Below are 24848 nucleotides of genomic sequence, written 5' to 3' on the forward strand. Positions count from 1 at the left end.
ATACAACGAACAGTATAATTACTTTTAGTCTTTTACGTCTCGTAGCTGTCTAAGAAAATTTAATATTTATGTTTATCTGTGATGTTAAACGTTAGTTCAAGTAAAAAGTAATCAAGGTAGGTGTAGTAATATCAACGTTTTTCATTATCACATTGACGAGATATTAATAAAATTATTTTTTATATTTATGAGTTGTAATATTAAAGTTTCGTCATAAGATTATTGAACGTAAAAATAGTTCTGTTGTAATAAAACTAAATAATAAACACTTTTATACTTTAACTTTAGCGTTATTAATATGATGGCATGAAGCTAACATAAATAAAGTTATTTATGATGAAGAAGATGATGATGATGAAGATGATGATGATAATGATAATGATGATGATGAAGATGCAACTATATGTATATTGCATTGTAAGGACCAGTGCTCTAGATCGAACTCGTGAGTTTACGTGTGGCGTTTGAGGTGACGTAGACCCACGTGTTAGACCCTAGAGTGTGGTCTGTGACCATCGAATTTGCGGTTGGACAATTTCCTCAGTCATGACCAGCTACCTACAGTACGTTTAATGGAAAACGACATATCTCGTTTTGGCCTGTTGACGTTTATTCTGCTCCTGACAGACATAAAAATGTGATATGTATATAAGTTTATTGTATTCTGTTTTAATTTGTAATTAATAATTATTTATTTATTTATTAAGCAATAAACCGAACAGCCACAGCCAATTACAGGGTTACTTTTACATAAAAATACAAATAACAAAAATTTATTTACGGGCAGAAGATGTGCCTCCGAATAGAACTAAACTTAATTTTTAATATTACAATATTATATAGTAAAAATAATAACAAAATAAAAAGGATAATTTTTCCTTAAACATATACATAATAATAGATTTAGCGCAGTGAAGTTACTATTTTGCCAAGTGATGCATTTGATAAGCCCATTTAATTATATCTTTAAATAATATTATCTGTTATTTAAAATATTAATCTGTTGGATTTTTATTATTGTAAATTCTCGCGAGAAGAAATCACTATAAAATAGTTGAATAATGAATACTCATTTACATAATTAATTTAACGAAATATGATTTATCATTATGAGCTCGAAAACTAAATATTATTTTTCACTGGGTATTAACGTTTTCAAGTTTCAAGAGTTATTTGCACAATCAAAATATGATAAAATCATAATCATATAAACTATATACACACTCATAATATTTTACAAAGTCATCCCCTTGGAGTCCCGACTCGTTCTTATTTTATTGAGCAAAAAAATACATAATTTTTTTTATACTTACATACATTTATAATCGATAACCGTTTAGTTATACCCATTCGTCTGGATGTATATATATATATGTAGTTTTTTTTTATAGTAATTTAAAAGAATAGCCTTGAAAGGCGACGACCTGATAAAAATTTGGGACCATTGATCGGCCAATCGTGCGAGAAGCTTTTATCCTAAGGCTAATCGGTAACGAGATCACTCGGGTCACTTGACATCTCTTTGTTGGAAATTTGTACACCGTAATGTCAACGTAAATTCTCTGTTGTGTATAATCTAAAATATCCAATATATAATGGTTGTAGTTTAAATTGATAGTTCACTTACAATAAGACTCAAAGTTTCATGATATTTATCAACGTGTAATCAATGCTCTTTCTATTATACCAAAGCATTCGAAAATGTCATTATAAACCACCTGCTTATGAGTATCAAATTAACTTGACAACATGTGTACTGTACTTTACTAAATAACATAATGGACTTCTCGTGGAGTATAACCATTTAAAATAATTACAGTAATTTCAGCTATATTTCACATTTGTGATAAAAAAATAATTTTTTTATTTCATTTCATTTTATCTTTTAGTCTCCACATGAAAAAAAAATTCCGGCAAAATTTATGATGTTAAAATCGTAATCCTGGACTATACTTTCATTACCGTCAGTTTTCAAATGTCTTATTTTTAAATTTACTATGTAGGATACATTTTTTATTATATAACTATATATCATAATATCATCAAAGGCTTTTTGGATTAAAAATTATTTGAATAATTACATTGTTAGCATCGTAGTAATTACAATTTATTACTATACTTATCCTTCTGTTTACTTTTAAATGAAATAAATACTGCAGTGCTGCTTTTGGCCCTGTTGCAATGTAATGTAAGTTATAAAAATTATGATGTTACATCGTAATTTTTAAGTAGTAACTGTGCTCACTGTAAGAAGCGTTCTCGCGACTCATGGCTGTTTGTTTATATCGTTTATATGGATCTTAACGCTCTATATACTCGTGAGATTTTTTGTGGCCGGTCGTTCAAGGCCTCGGTTCAACTCGCGATCGAAGGGTCCCGTGTTCAAATCCAACACCCGTCCGAGCAATTATTATTTCATACTTTTATTTAAAATTTCTTTTACATCAAATTCTTAAATTTTATAATGGGAACGTCATAATTCATACTAAAAAAACTCAAGACGGTGTTGTTTGTAGGTAGTATTATTTCTTCAATTAAATTTACAATTCTACATCCTGTGTAAATAAAAATCAATGAAAAACGGTTAAAAAAGTTGACTATTCTAAATTTCAAAATGAGACACAATGAGGAGCTTTTTTAAACGATTTTGAAAGTATAGAAAAAAAACAATTGACTTAATAGTATAAATTTGTTGTAAATATTTCTAAATAATAAAAAAATATTTTTAAGTTAACTTTACCCGCATGAAAAAACTTTATATGTGAAAAAATATACTTTAAAATTTATGAATATTATATTGTGATATATTGCACAATATATAAAATAATATTTATATTTTTGCCGTATTAATATATGATGATATATTAAAAAAAAATATGTTGCTACAATATATTAATTATATATCTATCAATCTAACTTTTTTAATGTATGTTTAGCATATATATCTTGGTATATTCTATTATATATTGATATATTGTATTGAAAGTAGTATATTTATTAATATACGTATATTTTTTATATTAGTTTTCCAGTATATTGCAAAATATATGGTACTCCATATATTTTGCAATATATAACGCCCAATATATTGCAAAATATATGTTACTATACATATTTTTCGTACTATGGTATGTTTCATAATAAAAACCATGCATTTTAGTTTGTAATTTTCATTTCTATGCTGTCGGACAGCTTCTCAAAAAATATAGGTATATAAAGACAATAATTTTCAATATATCGAGAAAAATATAATTTTTAATATATTGGAAAAATACAACTTTAATATACCACAAACCATAGATTTATACATATAAGTTCTTCCATGTATTATCAATTATATACAGACAATATATCACTAATTATATGAGTCAAAATATATATAAATTTTATTATATTATACTTTATAAATTACATATATACAATAATATACGGTAATAACAATAATATAAAATAAATTTTATAATTACATCCTTTTCTTTGATGTTAAAGGAGATTTCTTCATGGCACTTAAGCACAATCTGTATACGTACAATTATTTTTATTTAGCTGTTGTCTCTACGATTACAGTAGTATTATTACACAAAAAACACGATGTGCATTGTGTTGCAGCACGGAACATTTAACAGCCTCTTATCCTGGTTCAGCGAGGAATTCAGCTGCGGGCTCATTAGCAAGCTCTAGAGAAAGCAGTGCATCTCAAGGCTCTATACCGTATAAAATCTTAATGCTTGGAGCACCATCAGTTGGCAAAAGTTCTCTTGTTTCACAGTTTATGACTTCTGAGTACCTGCACGCTTACGATACTTCCATTGGTGAGTCACAATAAAATTAATTTAATTATTCTATTCCATAAGAAGGTACAATATGATTTGACTTTTAGATGATAGGGTAGAGGTAACATTTTTGGCCACTTTAGGGCCAGTTTTGGACACTTGAAAAATTAAAATAAATTAATTTGTAAAAAATACAATCACAATTAAATTTTAAAATGCATTAAAAGATACTTCTATCTCACTATTAAAATGAAAATCTTATTGTATACTTTTTCATTAATTAAAATAAAGTATTAAATGTCCAAAAATGGAACAGTGGCCAAAAATGGTACTTCTATCCTATACACACTATGAAAAATTTGCTGAGTGAACGCGGGTTAAGCCCAGAGTGCATGTAGATCGAATGCGGTGAGGATATTTATTTAATTCCCTTGGAGAAAAATTCACTCCGAAGGAGAGCTTACTTCAATAGTGAAACTCTGGTTCGGAGTGAAATTAATTCCTAAAGGAAGTTCATTTTAATATTAAAACTCCGAATTGGAGTGAGTGCAGATTTAAAAAAATAAATTTCAGATCTCCGGTGGAAAAACAAACTCCCCCTTTACGGAGTGATTTTTTCTAAAATTCCGGAACTTTGAGTGACGGGTCGAATTCAGATTTACATAAAATCCATTATTACTTTGAATTCACTCTCAATTTTTTACAGTGCATGTGACAGATATTTCTGATAAATACTATTAGCTTTACAACTGAAAAGCAAAAGCGTTTATGCTTCGTACTATACGTCGTACATAATACGTTTATGTACTCCAGTAGAGTTTGCTTTGTTTGTTACGACAAGTCACGTGATTACTGAGCTTTATTTCAATTCGTCGGTATTGATCTTTCGTTACTTTATATAGTCATACAATTATTGCGGAATTAATTAATAATTTTAATGGCATGTATTGCATATAGTTTTTCATTCATTGATTGATATTCTTTCGGATATTTATGAATTATTAATATTGAAAAAGTTAAAGCAATTAAATTTAACAAATATCTGTAACAATTATTAAATTTTGAAAATTTCTATTTTAATAACTACTATTTACATATGCTGAGAATTTAATGGTGATAATTATCATCAGAGATTTTGAATGGTTTCTTTTTGTAACCGATTTTTAATTCTATTAATAGTTGAATTAGTAAGGCCACTGTTTACTTCTGAGGAATGATGGTTAAGTATATTTTAAAACCGAGTGCATAGTCGAAATTAATTCACTTGCTAAATAATATTGAAACGCCATAAGCAAACTATAAATACTTAACACACCGGGAAATGTGTTTTGTGACTACAGAAAACCATAGCTGGACCTTAAACATGAACAAATTTAATGTGTGTTAAAATAATACGCTTGTAACGCACTTGGTTTGAGAATGTAAGCCAGTGAAATTGACTGCTTGCTTTAGCAAGATAAATTTACTGAGCAAACCAGTGAAATTTACTGGCAAGGCTGGTGAATAATCCGCTGTTAATTTAAATGGAATAGAATGGCCATTTTTTTGTTTTATTCCTCGGTGAGTCTCGAAGACGGAACCTTAAAATCGCTGAGCAAACGTTCTATCCGCGGTTCTGTTGAACTATAAAGACGAGGGCATGCAATTTTGTTGTATAGGAGAGTTATAATTATCTTTGCCAATTAGTCATCATTTAACATGGCCATATAGCGAATACTGTTTTTAAATCCGCGACGGAGACGCGAACCCCAGTACTGTATGCGGTCACCCACGTGTATAAAAGAAAAATTATAAATTTGAAGTCCAAAAAATGAAAATAATAATAAATGTGACTGCAATTAATATTTAAATGTAACTAAAATAATAATGTTATTAAATTATAAATAAATAAAATAAGGGTGTGCCTGGACCAGCTCCTCAGGCTGGATTAGTGCACGTAGGGGCCAGACCGTTTATATAAAACAGACAAAATAATTTATCAGGGGGAAAATTTGCGAGGTGGCCACATTTTTGAAAAACCTGGAAATGTCAGGGAATTTTGTCACAAAGCTGGAAAAATTTTTACTTTCTTTCTTTTGACTGAAAAAATCCGACAAATTTAGTTTTCTGTCAAAACTGTTCAAAAAGTGACGTGGCGCGAAAGCGGTTGTAAAACCATCTTGAAAAAAAATTAGTAGAAATTGATTCCAATAGCAAAAAAATGAAGCAGTTAGAATTATTTATTTATTTATTTAAAATTTATATGCCAAGGCCGAAGCCGTATGGCAATGTTTATACAAAAAACAATATAGTGTCACGTAAAATACTTAAAGACATATTTTATGAAAATTATAAACATTTGTAACGTCCATTTGGATGATCACTAGTTTACAAACAAGCTTCAAGAGTTTCTGTTTACTTCGACATCCATGAAGCTTTAATTTTGAATTATCAAGGCTGTTAGAATAAAAAAGTTTTAGTAGAAACCAATCCCCAGGATTTTCAAGCTATTAACATCCATATTGACAAGTTAAAAAACTAAAAACATTAAATGTATACATAATTAATGAACTAATAAGTTTCACTATATTTATTATTCGCGTACTTCATTAATACTTTATTAGTATTCTATGAAATTTATTCTAGTGAAAATGAAAAAATTATTTATATTTTATTATAGAGTAAGTTATATAAAAACATGGATTTCAAATCAAAAATAAAAAATTATTGATTTGATAAATAAAAAAAAAAAAAAAATGAACATTGACAAATAATAAAAAAAAAGTTTCATTTAACGATAATGATTAATTATTGATTAAACTGAATTATACCATTTTATTTCAAATCAAATAAATATTTTTAATGATTTAATGTTACTACACATAGTCAGGGAATTTTTGAATTGTTTGACTGGAATACCTGGAAAAGTCAGGGAATTTCAATCTCAAAAATCTGTGGCCACCATGTTCAATTTTGATAAACTGTTATGACAAATTCTAATGTCTCAAAAGATTTCCTATCGAATTTCTCAGAAGGTGATTTCGTACAAACCCATGAGTCCAATTAAAAGTTTTTAGTCTTTGGGGATATCAGACAAGTCGTTTGGAAGAAAACTAGCTCATGAAAGTAGAGTAAAAAACAATTTTTTTATTTTGGCACAAGCCAGTATTTCGATTTTCTGTGTGTCGTGACCAAATGCAATTATAAACTAATTTCTATAAAATTAAATGATTTAGAGAACTCAGGAGAGGAGAGAAAGGCATGACGGAATAATTTCAAATAAACTTTTGTGCTTTTTTATTCTTTCATTAAAAACGGAACGTTGAACAGGATACTACAGAGGTCCTAAAAAGCGTTTAACGCATGCAAATAGCACGCTCGGAAAAAAACATCAATTACATAGTTCGGTTTCACTGAAGCATTTTACATTGGGGTTTCGTAAGCCTCGGGACCTAGAGTAATGTTTATAACAAGGCGTTCCGTACATGAATAACGAAATTTAAGTTATAAGTCTTCTCTCGACACTCCCCATTTCCAATGCGATCATTAATTAAACCTTTAGCTTCGAAGTACTTGCTGGACTATAGACTTAAAAATGACTTAAGGAATGCTATACCTCAGTATATAATAGGGTTTTAGGGTTATAATTTTTGCTGTAATTTCGACAGTTATTTTTCTCCTTTCGAGCCTTGTTAAATAAATTAACACTGAGCTCTACGATAAATTTATGCGATTAATAGTAAAAAAAGTAGTATTTTAATTAAAACTATAAATAATTGACACCCTTTACAAAAATTTTAATAAATAAAAGATAGACAAATTGATAATTGCACACCTCAAACGCTCATCAAGTATTAAAAAATGAATTTTTCCAGTAACAAATTTAATTAATCGAAATAATTATTGAGTCGAAAGGTTATATATTTTTTCAGTCATTTTGTTACTTAGAGTGCAGCATTAAAAAAATCACAGAAATTTCCTGAAAAATGTTTTTTATTCCTTATGTATTTATTTAGAACCGCGTAAAAGGTAAAAGCTCATGTCGAATTTAAATGCTAATTTGTTGATGAAAGGAGTAAAATGTAAGATTCAAATACAAATAAAACAAAATTTCCATACATCAGACAGCTGATTCTTGTAATTCAACTGATTGCAGTAAAGCAACTCGAATGTAAATCGTCTTTTCACAGCAAATTCGTCTTGGAATTTATTCAAGAAGAAATACTAGATAGAGTGAATTTACTAAAAGTCAAATACAAGTAACGAAGATAGAAACAGTAGTCAGACTTGTTGATTTAGCCTAGTTACCTCTTCTCACTATTTCTCTTTATCTACGTCACGTAACTTTTGAGCTTATACGCCTATACTATTAGATGTTTATTAAGCAAAACCAGTTAAAGTACATTGTTATTTGTTTTATAATTATGTGCTATTTTATTACTATTGTTTATTTCCGAGCTCATTAGTTGTTATTATTGCACAACTCAATCGCGAAGCAATGAGATGTTCTCTGCTAACGCATACTCGGTTCCAGCTAATTCACTTACCTAAGAATTATATTTATACTTATTTAAATATTATCAGCTACAATAAAATTTCTACCGTTTAAAAGTTAATTTATCAATTAATATAACGAACACAATTTTAAGTCCCTTTTTTTAAAAGTAATGATTGAAAAAAAAAATGTTAAAAAATTATGATGGCTGTCAGTATGTACGGATGTTCGCAAACACAATAACTTAAAAAATACATAACCAATTGATATATTTTATTACACTGGAATTATGAAATAGAGGAACTCATTTTTAAATCACTATTCGAATCCTTTTTGTTGAACGATAATTAATAAAAAGTTGGAAAATTCAAATGTGCACAACTCACTTGTTCATTCAAAAAGTGATCAATAGATGGCGCTCTTCTATGCAAGAAAGTCTTAAGGTAGTTCACTCGCAAAGCGACTTTTCATAAGAATTTCATGTAATTGAAATATGATATCAAGGTAGATGTCCTGGATGTTTTTTTAAAAAATCAGAATTTTTGATTGTTTGTGAGGTGAGATATTGATAATCAAAGTGCACACAGTTAGCATGTAGAAGCTCGGACTAACCTAAAAAAAAGTCATATTTTCACGTATATTTCAAATTATTTTGCTTAAAAATCATTCCAAAAACTAACAGATTGTAGAAAAAAAAATTTTTAAATAATCATACTACCGATTAGTGAAAAAGTTGTAGATATTCAAAGAAATCTGTCCCACAATTTCAAATGAGAAAAAGCGAGTAAGCGATATCAAGTAAAAGAGGAAGCTATAGCGAGTGAAAGAGTAAGCAATAGCACACACTATAGGTCGCGAGTGAACTACCTTAAAAAAAAAAAATAATGCTAATGATAAAAATAAAAATGGCAGCTAAATTTTTTCATGAATTGCCAGTTTTAAGTTTTTATTAATTATAATTAAACCAAAAATGTTTAGATAGTGATTTTCAAAAGGGTTCTTCTATTTAAGAATTCAAGTGTAATAAATAATAAAAGAGATCAATCGATTTTCAATTTTTTAAGTTATTATGTTTACCAACATCCGTACGTACTGACAGCAATTACAAGTTTTTTTAATCATTATTTTTAAATAAAGTGACTTAAAATTGAGTTCGTTTTATTCATTAATAAATTATCATTCAAACGGTATAAATTTTGTTCTAGTTGAGAATATTTGAATGTGTAAACATGATTTTTACGCGAAAGAATCAGTTGGAATGGAGTAAGCGTTAGCAGAACACATCTCATTGTTTCGCGATTGAGTTGTGCAAAACTTGAAACTGGCAACTCATGATAAGATTTAGCTGCCATTGTTTTTTTAATACCTTTTTGCATATAGGAGCGGCATCTATTAATCATTATTTGAATGAGCAAGTGAGTTGTGCACGTTTGGATTTTCTAAATTCTTTAGATTCTAAAAGGAAAATAATTAAAATATTAAGTGTGACATTAATTTTAAATTGAATTTGTTTGTATTGTGAACAGCTATATATGTTGCAGATGATGAATCAGGAGAGAAAACAGTCAGTGTTCTTTTGGCTGATGAAGAGTCGGAATTGACATTTATTGATCATCCATCTGCTGAAATGACGGTGAGTACTAAATTATTCTTATTTGCGCTTCTTTATTTTATTTTATATTTATTTTTGTTCTCAATTTTTTATTCTTATATGAATAAAAATTCTTTTGACTGAAAACTTTGATTTGTTGGCCTGTCAAAGTAAACTAAGATCGATGATATAGTTAACAAGTTTTATAAAAATTCTTATTAAAAAAAAAAAAGCTACAATAATGAAAAGAAAAAATAACCACAGTAAGAAAATTAATATCTGGAGTTTCAAGAAAGTAAAGTAGTAGAAATAACGAAGGGCACCAGGAAGAGAAAAAATAAAAACATACATAATGTGACAAAGTTACTGGGAAATTTCATATTTTTCTTTATTTGTTTTATTTATTATTTTTTTTCTTATGTCCCTTGAGATCTATTCAATATTAAGTACTTTTTATATTCTTGTATGAATATTTTACTACAACTAACCATTCAAGGCGTTCATTTTATTTATTTTATTTATTTAACTGTTTAAAGGAAAAAAATAGAAAAGTTTAAATATAAAAAGTAAAATGAGATTTAATTGGTAAAATAAACTTTTTAAGCCGTTAACTATCATCACGTCACGTTAATTCTTCATAATGAGATAAATCAACGAGTTAATTGTAAACAGATATTATTAATTGATGTGATAAAGAAAAAATACAGTTAACGTTAGTTCCGACGTATTTACTGAAGCTTTTGACTCTGCGACGTGTCAATAGAATATTTGGCCAATATAAGCATTGCTCATTACAGTTCATCATGTTTACTTAATCGTAAATATGCGCATTTACTATGTCTCATATTGATGATTATGATCCCTATTAACACTTCTTTGGTCGCGCTATGAGCGATTCCCCGCTTTTTTTCTTTATTGTGTAATATAATAAAAAATAATTTTCTTCAGCTTTCAAAAGTTTAGCTATTCCTTCTTTGATCGATTTAGTATACATTAAAAAAGTTTCTAAAATTATAGTTATTTAAATTAACGAGCAACCTGCAGTCACTACGTGACTGCCCAAATATCACTACTAAATTTATAGAATACGCAGAAAAAAGGATTTCTTGGTGCAAAAAATTTTAATTTGCACCAAGAAATTTTATACATTATCAATTAAATACAAAAATTGTCTTGGAGCGAGAAAAGATTTCTTGGTCAAGAAATAATTTCTTGCACCAAGTAATTTTTTCTAGTTCTAAATAAATTTTTGTTTTCAATTCACAATGCAAAAAATTTATTGGGGTAGGAAAAAATTTTCTTTAGGCGAGTAAAGATTTTTTGTGTCAATAAATCCTTTTTTTTTCTATGCACACTTTTTTGGCTTTGAGAAGCTTCCTAAAACCAAACGGTAGTATAAAAATCTGTCATTTTGGAATAAGTAACGCGATATAAATAATATAGCTATATATTCAATGACATTCAGTCATATTTAGTGACAGAATTATTAAAGTATTAATTTGTTTAAAGAAAATAAATACGACCGTCTTTTTTCTCGCGTAATTTAAATGTAATTCGAATAATATAGATAAATCTATTTATCTCAATACTTGACAATTAAAAAGAGTTTAAACTATGAAAAGACACAAATTCAAGTCAAGACCTATCTAATGATAGCAATTTCAATAACATTAACTAATTCTATCATATAGATATGGCGGAAATAAAATTTTCCTTATTCTCTTAATAATATAGATTATATATTTAAAATAATAAATGCCGAATGAACGTAGAATCACCCGATTCCTCGTGAGCGCGACGAAACTAGACAGTGAAATTTTATTCTCAACGTTACTAAATATACCGAACCTAAATAAATATAACCAATATGGATGGAATATATTGTCATAGGTTTGGCAATGCTGTAAGAAAATTAACACTACGGGGATTCCCCGTGACGCGACCAACAAAGGGTTAAATTTAAGCTGAAATTATTTTTTCAAAGTGAATGCATACGTCACTATTTGCTATTTTTAACTGAACGTCGATTTTTTTGTAACTTAAAATTTTGATTATTCAAAAATGTATACATGGAGAAGATATATTTCTCTTGTAACAATCTAAAGTCTTGTTGGACGTATATCACTCTCACAAGAATACATACAGCGAAATTCTCTAACTTTGATAACGAGGGGTTTGAAATTCCTGAAATCACAGTTACAAAATTCGCGGCAGTAGACCGACACTTCTAACAAATGAAAGGGGGTTAAACTTTGGGAGTTTAAAACTTAGAAAGATTCCACTGTATACACGGAGAGCTTATTCTTGTTTGAAATGCTATGGTATCATAGTAAAGCCGGACCATGTTGGCCTCCTGACGGAAATTACAATAAACACGTAAAAATTACTATGATCATAGAATTCCATTAACTCGGACAATCACTCTATAGAGGAGCAGAAATTTTTTTAAAATTCCGATTTATCGAATGCCCTTTCTCCTTTAAACATTAAACTACATCCATGCGCTTTTACATCTCTATGAATATTACATACATAAATATACACAGACCCATACAAATGTATGGGATCGCGTGGGGGGTAGCGTAGCTCATAGTGGCGGTCAAGATTCAGGAGAAGTTCCGAGTAAATAGAATCCTACTTAATGGAATTCAACTGTATATCACATATATGAACATAGAGGATTTTTTGTCCCGGGTATTAGGATTCTATCTAATAAAAATTTAAATAAAAGTTCATGTAAAAAAAATATCAAATCCTTATACCTTAAAAAAGCTATCATGTTTACGGACGTACATCATAACATAAATTTTAATGATAATGTATACAAACATTCTTGCAAACATGTGGAAACATTATAATCTCGAGTGCATGAATTTGATGTTTTCAAAAAACACGGTATGAATACTGAGATCTGATAAGATTCTAAAAAGATCCTGTCGATCATATATGATCATATACAATCATACATGGTTATATATGATTATGTATGATCATGCAAAATCAGATCCGAAAAATGGCCCTGCATGATCATGCCTGATCATACATGATCATGCAGGGCCATTTTTCGGATCTGATCAGATCTGAGTATTCATACATGATCATATCTGAGCATTTTTCCCGGATCCATACGAATCGACTAACCGACAAAAATTAGTTTCAATTTTTTGTTATGAACATTAAAATTAAGGGATTTAAATACGGCCAAATTTAATCATTAGTATCCTATTATTTATAATGGTTGTTATATTATATTAATAAAATATATCAACAGTAGAGTAGGTATAATTTAATGCCAGTGGAAGAGTAAAAAATACTGAGCGAGAGTAGAGCCCACTGATTCATAGACTGAGCATTTTACGCCTGAGGTGTGTGATTCATTTAAAAATTATATTTAATGAAAAATAATATTTATTTAAATACTACTAGTGAGTGGGCTGAAAATCCTTCTATTTGTTCCGCAGTTTATAAACATAATAATGCTAAAAGCTATATTTTTAAAATATTAATTAACTGAACGGTAGATTGAATACTAAAATAGTGATAATGAATAAAATTCATTATATTAAAAAAGATTAACTTTATAAAATAGCTTTTTCTTTATTTTAAATCCGAACACATTGGTCTGTTCAAAAATTCAGTAGATATATTTATTAATTCATAGACTCAAATGGTATAAAACTAAAAATATAATATTTTCAAAAAATTCTGATATATTAATCCTTTTGGCATAAGTATTTTTTTTTTGGCTTCATTACTATTTTATTTTATTTAAAATAATTGGTTTGTTTTTTTAATAAGTAGTTTGCGAGTAATTGAACTTTCAAATTATTCGTGCAAAATCAAATAATTCGAATTTTTAAATAAATCGAAGCATTCTTAAGTTTTTGAAATGTTCGAAAAATTTTAATTATTGTAAAAAATTGTTAATAATTTATTACGAAATAAAAATTTTATGTTCGAAGTTCAACCTAAATATGGAAATTTGAATCGATTAGTGCAAAAAACTTCTTAATAATTCGAAAATTTACGAGTAATTTAAAAAACCTCGAAAAATGCGAATTATTCAAAAATTTAAATTATTCGATTCGATTAAAACACTATTCAAAGACACCTACTTCGATTATTTTGAATTACCTTATTATTGAATTACTATACTTTCAATTAAAAACAATAAATAATAAAATTTCTCGAAAATTCCCGAGGTATACTGTCCATGTAAATGACAACAATTACTGGTCTGCAGTTGAACTTACACTTACTAAATAATAAATTGGTATAATGAATAAATACAACGGGATGCTATACATACATTGAGAGATACTTTAATATTTAATGTTCCACATAAATTATGTAAAACTTTTTTGCTCTGAATAGACACGATTATTCGTTAATTTAAAAACTAGAGACGAAAAATTTAAAAATCAGTAGCGCCGTCTATGGATCACTCAAATTTTTTTTTGTTTTTAACGATTACACGGAAGTTTTTTTTTCATAGTACATATATATTATTTATTTATTTATTCATTTATTCATTCATTTATACTTATTTACAAAAATTACTACAAATAATAACGACTCTAGGATTAATCCCGTCAGAGCCCGTTTACATAAAAGAAAGATACGCCAGCAGCTCATATAATATTCAATCAATAAGACTAACAATTATAGACATAATTACATATGTAAATTTAATTAATTCTTATCCTTTTTCTAGTTCCATTAAATATTTATAACAAAGATTTTTAAAAATACTCAGACTTTTAGCAGATGTTATTTTCATCGGTAGGGAATTCCAGAAGTTAATAGCTGTTACTAGAAACGAATTTTGGTAATGATTTTTGTGACAAAGTGGTACTCATAATGAATTTGTTTTTTTCAGGATTTTGTCGTAAAACATACATATTATTTTTTAACACAAGACTATTGTCATTGTTTTTTACTAAATTTTCAACTTTTTCTACCTTTAATTCTGAAGGGTAAAAATTTAAATTAAACAAAAAATTGTCTTTAGGATTATAAGGCATAAGTTTATGAATGAATAGTTTTACTGCAAATTATAAAATTATTTAAAAAATAGTGATTTTATCAAATTGAGCGTTCCGCTAGTTATATATTCCACGTAACAAGAAATTTTCAAATGACTCGAACGCCGAGGGAATATACTTAAGCAAAGGAACGACGATTAATCGTTAATGAGTTACCAAACGAACGTGATTAAACAGAGTTTGGATCATATATCTATACACGTATCTTAGCCTCAAGCGATCGAACAGTAGAATTAAATTGGCTACGAGATGACCTATACTCAGTAAAGTTATAACCCTATGAACTAACACTACACAAAGAATATAAAGCCACGTAACCATGAGATACTAAAAGGCTATTGATTAACGAGGTGAACAAAGTTAATTAACTCTACTTAAATTAATTATTCTCAAAAAATATAATCAAATCTTTCAGTGGAATATTAGTTGAAATTAAACTATTGTAGTAACTGTTAAAATTTCAATAAAATAAAAAGTACACGGACTAATTTTTTTTTTTAATTGTTGAGGAAAAGAGCGTGCGCTGATAGAAGGATTTCTTAGCATTTAAAAAGATTTCTTAGTATTGAATAAATGATTTACATAAATTTTGTTCACTTATCAAAGTAAATATTTAGGAACAATATGAATCGTTTATTTGAGAAACCCCATAAGTCATGTTTTTTACGAAATTGAGTTTTTTGCATTTTTGGGTTCCTTGGATGTCCCTCCATAGAAATCAATCAAAATATGCATCAAAGCGCAAAAATTCGCGCTTTTTTGGGAAATTAATTTCAAATGTTGTTTTATTGTTGACTGTTATATAAATAATTAAAATGTTTAAATTAATTATAATTCTTTGTAATTTCTGAGTTTCAGAGTTCAAATACATATTTAATACTTCATTTTATCAGTGTAATAAATGATTTGAGTGGAAACATTTAAAAAAACAATGATTTTATACCTTTTTTTTCCGTTTGGTTGAAAAACTCCATAAGTCAATCAACTTTAAATAATTTTTTTAAGTAGTTTGAGATAAAAAATTAAATTTTTCTTGTTGGAATCTTTTTCAGAGACGCTGACATTATTGTATTCAATCATTTATTTATTATTTTAATGTCAAAATATTCCAAAAAAATGTTTTTTGTGTTTCCTGAAAAATTTTGTTTTCTTGATTTATGGGGTTTCTCAAATAAACGATTCATATAATAATTATTTTTATTATGATTCTGATGTTTTTCGTCAGGTTACTGATTTAAAAATGATAAATTAATTTAAAATTTTTAATATAATTCGACTTCTGATACTTCAAAAATAGAACTACTTTTTTTTACACCGCATAACACAATAAAAATTTTAACACCGTTGTCGAAGTTAAATTTAACACCGGTCTGTATTAATTATGTAGTAAAAAAACTTTCTAAAAGTATTAAAAAAAGAGTAGATGCACTTGAAGTCTTTTTTTTTTTTAAGTCCATTAATTTTAAGTTAATAAGCACACACACTAGTAGAGAGAAATATCAAATTAATTTAAATTGCTTGAAGCACTATAAACAAGTACATAAATTAAAGTCGTGTATGTCAAGTAGAGAAATGTGTATGACTTTAAATTAGATGCATCATTTCTCCATGAGATGAGTAGACATTAAACAGAAAAAAGTTTAAAAGGGCTAATAAAAAAAAAGTCTTTGAAAAATATTTACTATGTTAATTTTCCAGGCAAAAAATAAAAAAAATTATGTTTTAAATTATAATAAAAGTGTTGGGAGTGCACATGCTAAAGGTAAAAACTCAGCCTTTTATTTTTTTACATAAATATTCTTACAAAAATTACCTTTTCAATTTTTATAATGATAATAATAAATGTGATGTGGATGGTGGAAAAATAAAAGTCGGAAAAATAATAAAAATAAAGATAATAAAGCTGTGACTACTTATACATATTTATATTTGAATTATAAAAGAAAATATGTAAATCAAAAAATATATTGCTCATGCTAATGCTATTTAATAGTTTACTAAAAGGACTTCATATTGTATATGTATAAAACCCTTTTTTGTTAACTTGTTATTCTATTGCATACACTGTAACAAAAACTGGTGTAAGTCCAGGTGATGTAGGTGTTGAAATATTTATCGGTGATAAAAATATTTTACTTTGTGAATATTTTTACTTACTCGCACTACAGTTAAACATTATTTTTATTAATTAATTAAATTGCTGGTGATTAAAACGGTGGGCGTAAAATAGTGTAATTTTTAAATAAATTACGCATGACATAAATAATTATTTAAATAAGTACATAGCAAATTTGAAATTTCGTCCAGATAATATTCATTCAATTTTTATATTTTTTTATATGAATCATTTATTTGAGAAACCCCATAAGTCAAGAAAACAAAATTTTTCAGGAAACACAAAAAACATTTTTTTGGAAAAACTTGACATTAAAATAATAAATAAATAATTGAATACAATAATGTTAGCGTCTCTAGAAAAGATTCCAATAAGAAAAATTTAATTTTTTAACTGAACTACTTAAAAAAATTATTTAAAGTTGATTGACTTATGGGGTTTCTCAACCAAACGGAAAAAAAAGTTATGAAATCATTGTTTTTTTAAATGTTTCCACTCAAATCATTTTATTACACTGATAAAATGAAGTATTAAATATGTATTTGAACTCTGAAACTCAAAAATTACAAAAAATTATAATTCATTTAAACATTTTAATTAGTCATATAACAGTCAACAATAGAACAACATTTGAAATTAATTTCTCAAAAAAGCGCGAATTTTAAATAAAAAAAAAAAAACATTATTTCTGTAAAACTAAAACTGCATATGTTTATTTGAGTCATTGACTTATGGGGTTTCTTAATTAAATGAAATTGCTGTCACCCCGTTAATTTTTTTTTAAACGCTGATTTGATGCATATTTTGATTGATTTCTATGGAGGGACATCCAAAGAACCCAAAAATGCAAAAAACCCCATTTCGAAAAAAACATGACTTATGGGGTTTCCCAAATAAACTATTCATATGTAATACATTTTTAATTCTAATTTACATACGTGGAATTTTTTTTTACACCGATTTAACACCGGTATTTTAACACCGCCAACACCAGTGTTATTTCATTTTAACACCGCGCGGTGTTAAATTGAGTCCATTTTTAACACCGCTCTTTATCTAGTATAGGAAACAAACTTGAATATCGGATGTCACAAAGAATGGCCTAGATTGCGGTATTCGATGCCTCCGTATTGTATGTAGTTTGTCTCATCGTATATTTCAGCGTTCGCCCTTATTTATATTCTATCACTTTTACAATCGCTTTTATCCATACTAGCGTCATCCAATTAATTATACTGAAGCCACAGAGCTTATACTCTAGACAAATAATGAAAATGAATATTTTTTACAGTATTTACTGTTATAAAATATATCATAAAATCTAAGTACACCTCATTAAATTTAATATTAATTTTAAAATTTTTAAGGGATTTAATAAAAAAATAAAAAAACTTTTTTTCCCTTGAATAACGCTTTTATTTAATTACACGGCAAAAAATTACAGTGTAAGCTCGAGTGATTACAGTGTATTATTATGCGGAATAATTAGTGCGTTATTAAATATAAATTATTTTAATTATTTGGTTTTACTTCGAAGTATTGTCAATATAAATTTAACCAATAATATTGTCGGTTATTATTGAATACGAAGAATAAAGTCAATTTAACTACGCAGTAATGCTACAATTGCGTTCATTTCAATAATATTTTTTATTCGATTTTATAACAGATGCTAACTATAAATATTATTATATGATCGTATTATAATTGTAAATAAAAATTTAATTTACTAAAACTTGTATGGTTTTATCGTGACTTCTGTTGTCAATTTAACAGTTACATCGTTTTACTAGGTATATATTTACTCATTATTACCATAATAAAACAGCATCAGATGTTTTTTCAGACGGCATTGAATATTCATTTGATCGTTAAAACCTATAGAAAATATAGCAGAAAAAAAAATAAAAACGCACGACAACGGAATGAAAGTACATCTTTGAAAATTCGTAAAAAAGTTGTTTAATCAAATTAGATCTTGAAATAAGTCGTATGTTTTTTCTTCTATTTCCTTATTTTTGTTTTAATTTGTTTGAATGAAATCCTTTGACACGAAAAACTATAGCATGTCTTTTATAATATAATTAGATTTCAGTAGAAATATTTTTACATAAAAAAAAGAAAATGATTCGTTCCTTTCAACATTGATATCGTAAATTTTTTTACTTAACTAAAGCGAAAGAATATTTATAATGAAATAGCTCTTTTGATTCATGCAGTGTTTTAATATAAAATTTCATTTTATCTTAAAAATATTACGATCACAATACAGGAAATTTTTTTTTTAATCATAGTAAATATTTATATTATGCTTAATAGAATATACAAAATACTTTTTGTTTGCAACTCTTTTGAGTAAGTAATCAATTATCATAACTACATGCGCATCTTTCTTTCTATGATTTCCGTCTAATATTTGCATTTTATTTATTTTGAAAATCTTTGAGACTTCTCTCTCTGAATTTAAGTCAACTAAACCAAAACCAAGTCAATTTTGACTTTTGGGGCTTTATTAGATATTAAGTTGACTAAGCTAGCTAAAAAGTGATTCAAAAATGGATGAAAAACACGTTTTATTTTGACTTAATTTTGGTTAACTTGACCTTCTTAGTATCCATTTAAGTCTAAAAATTCAAATTTGGCTTTTTTGACTCAAGTTTAAGTCATTTAAATATAGTGGAAGCCTAAACATGCAAATAACCTTCTCAATAAGACAATTTATAGATAAATTGAGAAAAATATAGATAGCCCGAACTAGGAATCGAACCCAGACCAATTCGGTATCGCGCCGAGTGCTCTACCAGTTGAGCTATCCGGCACTATACTATATTCCATTCAGTTTGATCTATAAGAGTCAAATTTAAGTTATTCTTTTGACTCGAATCGGAGCCTTGATCTCCCGCATGCGAGTCATCCTTTATCAGTTGGTCGAATGTTTCCTTGCAACATTCATCCCTATCCAAAAATTCTTCTAGAACTCTCTCAAATGAGTCAAAAACCTCATGGAAACATACAAGTCTATTGATTACTATGAGGTTTTTGACCCATTTGACTGAATTCGTTTAAGATTGATTCGTTTGAAATAAATCTAAATTTTGTTTACGAATACATGTTTACATACGCTCTGACGTCTTCTCATAAATATATACAATAATTCCTTAGATTCAAAATATCTTCATGATTTTAAAATTTGAAATCCGGAAATCGGTCAAAAATATATTTTACCTTTGATAGTTTTGTATCTCAATAATAATTTTATTCATTTTTTCTCCTGATATTCTAGTAACGTCCGATTACCATAAATATCTTTGATATATTTTGAAATATTTATTAAAGAAACAAAAAACAAAGTTTTTTAAAAGCCATTGATATTATAATAAAGTGATATGTATGCATGAAAAAGTTTCTGACAACAATTTCTATGATAATAACTAGCAGTTATTAGCTTTTTAACAACGTAATGCTCGTACATCTACCATTGTACATTTCTCTCATATATTACATATATATGATACGAAAAAAAAGGTGTGTTATCTTGTCATTTAGCAATTAGCACGCTACTGACATATCACATTTATTAAATACGTCGCATTATTCCATAAATAGTCAATAAATATCAAACAAAATAAATATATGGATTTACATGTATATACATATATATGAAAAAAAAATTTTCAATTAGATATAAACGTCACTCTTGTCAAGCAGTTTTATTGATTTCTGTACATATTTACTATTCTGTACATAATATACTATATATACATATATATTTTTTTCATTCGTTTGTTCCATAGAATTTCAATTTATAACAAATCAACTACAATTACTTTTATTGCCAAATCTACATTTACAAATTATTATTTATTAAAACCAATTAAGTATTCATTCTTATCATCCCATTTTAGAGTTTAATAGACGGAGAGAAATTTACGGTAACAATTAGGATATATTATGAAAATGGTTACAGTATCGTATGGTGACAAGTTTTTTTGAAGACTATTCTTCCGATTAGGTAACCCCACCGATTTCACGATTTTTTATCTCAGGATTTTGGCTATCGATTTCGCTCAAAATTTCAGGAAATCTTCATTATGTCATCACAAAAGACGTGTGAAATTTTGAGCGAAATCTGTAGCCAAAGTCGTAAAGAATAGCCTTTTTGAAATATTCAGTATAGAAATAGCACCCATTAAAATTATGGTAACTATTCTTATCTATATGGTTTCAATTCCTATACGATATAGGAATATTTTCTATAAGATTATGCTAATAATTACTATGTCATTATAGTAATCGTTCCCATAGTAAATGATAACCATTACTATATACTATGGTCAACGTCACCATATATTATGGTAACAGGTACTACAATATTATGGTAATGGTTACCATAATATTATGGGAATATTTTACTTATATTACACTGAGAGAATAATTTAATAATATTTCATAAATTATATATATATAGATATAGATATAGAGATATATATATATATCAAATATTCGACTGTATTTATTAAATATTATCCTACACATATCAAACATCGATCTTTTCATCGACTAAATATTAATAAATTAACATTTGATAGGCCCCTGATCAACATTTAGTAGAAATTTATTGATATTTAATAAACTTTTATCAACTATTGATATGTAAGATTTGTATATAGTATTAAGGCTGGGCCGTACTAAACGAATTTTTGAATTTTACTGGTCTTTTAAATTATTAATCAATTGTTATTACATAAATTTTTATAGCTTCCGAAAAAATGTGAAAGACAAACTCTTTCGGAAGGTTTTCAGCATTCGAGTGACGTGATTCAAAATGTAATTAGAAAAGTAAAATTCGAAAATTCGTTTAGTACTGCAGACCCGTAATGAGAGTGGTAGCGTTCCACCCTCTGATCTAACATATTGCCTTATATACGCGTTATAACTAACAAATTGTTTTTATGTTTGTTGAAATAATTAAACAAAAAACATAAAGTGTTATGGAAAAATTATTAAAAAAAGTGGGACCTGCTAAATTCCACCTAACCTATATTAACCAAACAATCTGCTTACATATTACGATAGTATATAATATATGTAGAATCGTAAAATATCGGTCAGTCCGTATTTATTAATAATTGATAAACTGTGTTTATTAATATTTAATAAACGTTTACTACTATTTAATAAGCTGTGTATTAATATTTGATAATGACCGACTTGGGAACAATCTAAGTAAACCGTTTATCAAATATTGACAAATTTTATTAATATTTGATAAATTCTCTCAGTGTATGGGAAAGGTTACCATGATGTATAAGTATTATTCCCATACGCAGATAGGAACCGTTCCAATGTGGATATGGAATTTATTACGACTGTGGGAACTATTCCCATGAGCATGGTAATCGTTACCATGATTCAATTATTTCCGACATAGGAACTTTACCATAATTATAAGAATAGTCCCTATAATTATGGAAAATTTTCCCTAAAATTATGGGGTATATCCCATAATTCCAAGTAATTATTACCATAACATTATGGGTTGATATTTCATAAACGTACTAGGAACAGTTACCATAATTTTCTCTCTGTGTATGGTGAAAATATATTATTTTTTTATGTCTTTTAAATATTGTTCAATTGAAGAGAATTGATTACACTTGATAAATTCTAAAAGATATCATTTTTTTATACTGTATAATATTACTTATTGTAATATCTTATTGTATAAAGACTACAATTGAGTGTCTTCAAAAGCTGTTTATCGATAAGCTCTATGTCCATTACACCAGCATCCGAAACTTTGGCATATTATCTTGTTTTCTCATCATGAAGTTAACGTCGCTTGTACTTTGAAGGACTTAACTCGTGAAATTATTCACTATAGTTGTAGATACGGTAAATGGAGATACCAAGTCTCATTGAGAAATCGATTCATTGAATAAATAGATTTGTTTGGTAATTTATTCTTAAACTTGTCATACTATATAATAAGTTAATTGATTATAAGCAATGAATAAATAAAAATATTCTCGGTATATCTTGAAAAATTCAACACCAAATCATTCATACCACGGCGCGGATTCGAAATTTTTAACTTCCCACTAAGAAAATTAAAAATTTTCAAAAATTCGGGAAGTTATTGGTTTCGGTTCGATTTGCGAAAACCGAATTTCTATCAGATTTTGACGTTTTGAGGTTCTAGGAAGCTATCCTGACTAATTTCACGATGATGTCCGAGTGTATGTATGTGTGTACGTACGTACGTATGTATGGATGTAAATATTCATAACTCTTGAACGGATGAACCGATTTTGAAGTGTAAAGTGTCATTCGACGCGGCTTATCAATATCTTGAAGCTGTGACAATTTAAGCTTAATCGGTACGTTGCGTTCGGAGATATTTCAAAAATAAAATTTTTTCAAAAATGTTTTATTTGGATAACTTTTAATTTGCTCGATGGACTGATTCCTAAATTTAATCAGCTCTAAAACTTTATAAGCTGCGTCGAATGTCACCAAAAAAATCAAAATCGGTTCATTCGTTCAAGAGAAACCGTTGACGAAAGAATTCAAAAAAAAAATTTTTTTTTGGTTTTTTTGAAATTTCTCAAAAACGACTGGATAGATCAATTTCAAAATTTGATCAGCTTTAGAACTTGATAAAACATACCGATTGCCGCCTCAACCATCAAAATCGGTTAATTCGTTCGCGAGATATCGTGGGAGAAAGAAATGCTAAAAAATGGTTTTTTACAAAACAATGGCATACAAAAGTATTTTCGGGCACGAAGAGCTCGAAAATGTATTCACAAAATTGTTTTCGAGCTCAAGGAGCTCGAAAACAGCGGGAAGATTTGGGGCTGGCCCGCAGAATCAACCAATAGACCGATTTTTTTGTGTAGCAATCAACTCGATTAGTGTAGGCGTAGGTAAAAAACTAGTAAAACTTTCAATCACATGCATGTATGTTTGTCCTAAATTAATTATAATTTAAAAATATATTAATTAAGAGCACAGAAAAAAATATGTATATATTTGTTTTACAACATAAATAACCTGATTTCTCACTTCTCGGTGTGATAAAACTTTTCCTATGTCTCGAGTAATATTTCATAACTTTTATGAACATGAATATTTTTTTTACATTTTAATTTTTCGCAATATTTTCAAGTACTAATTAAATTGTCCTAAAAAAATTCAATTTAAGTTAATAAAATTTAATTTCCAAACAAACGACTACAATTATTTTTCTATATAAATCTTTTTATCCCGTAGTTATAAATTTAATTTAACTTTTTATTCTCGATGAATAGCTTCTATTGCAAAATAAAATTTTTCTTTTAATTCTTTTAACGTCGAAGATACTGGCATAATTAAATTATTATATATACATTTCAATCAGTTACTAAAAACTTTTTTTTAACATTTAAAATTTCCAACGAGAAGCAAAATAGCGTAACTATCGATTAATGGAATTTTAAACTGAAAAAAGGAGTAATAGGTAAAGTTTTATAACATCGGAAATAAGCTTGCCAAGCGTGTGCGACATAAAAAAAAAAATAGTTTCAGCAATGAACTTGATCACGATCATTTTTTTTTCTTTTTATTTTAGATTATATTTGAAATCCGGAATTTAGTGACGTTCAACTAAAAAAAAATATATTTTCTTGAATACGATAAAAAATTACATTATAAATACTTGTCTAAGTCAATATTTGATATAAAATAATAAAAATATTTTTGCAATACTTTGAATATATTTTAATAAATGTAAATATGTCGTGTTTTTATAGACGTAAACATGTTATTTATTTATAGTTATGCCAACAAATAGATTACTTGTAAAATA

At 27.5% G+C, this 24848-nt stretch overlaps 1 protein-coding gene across 4 annotated transcripts in view; it reads left to right on the forward strand.

Moving 5' to 3' along the window:
- The window catches only part of LOC130673153 (uncharacterized), a 127502-nt gene that overhangs the window by 73730 nt on the left and 28924 nt on the right, over positions 1-24848 (forward strand). For 3 of the 4 annotated variants that reach the window (XM_057478086.1, XM_057478085.1, XM_057478088.1), the window contains 2 exons: positions 3610-3812; positions 9774-9880. In XM_057478086.1, coding sequence (XP_057334069.1) covers positions 3610-3812; positions 9774-9880 — 310 coding nt within the window. The remainder of the gene's footprint in view (positions 1-3609; positions 3813-9773; positions 9881-24848) is intronic. The other variant, XM_057478087.1, reaches the window with a different exon arrangement.

This window comes from Microplitis mediator, chromosome 8, assembly GCF_029852145.1.
Source record: "Microplitis mediator isolate UGA2020A chromosome 8, iyMicMedi2.1, whole genome shotgun sequence".
Taxonomy (NCBI): domain Eukaryota; kingdom Metazoa; phylum Arthropoda; class Insecta; order Hymenoptera; family Braconidae; genus Microplitis; species Microplitis mediator.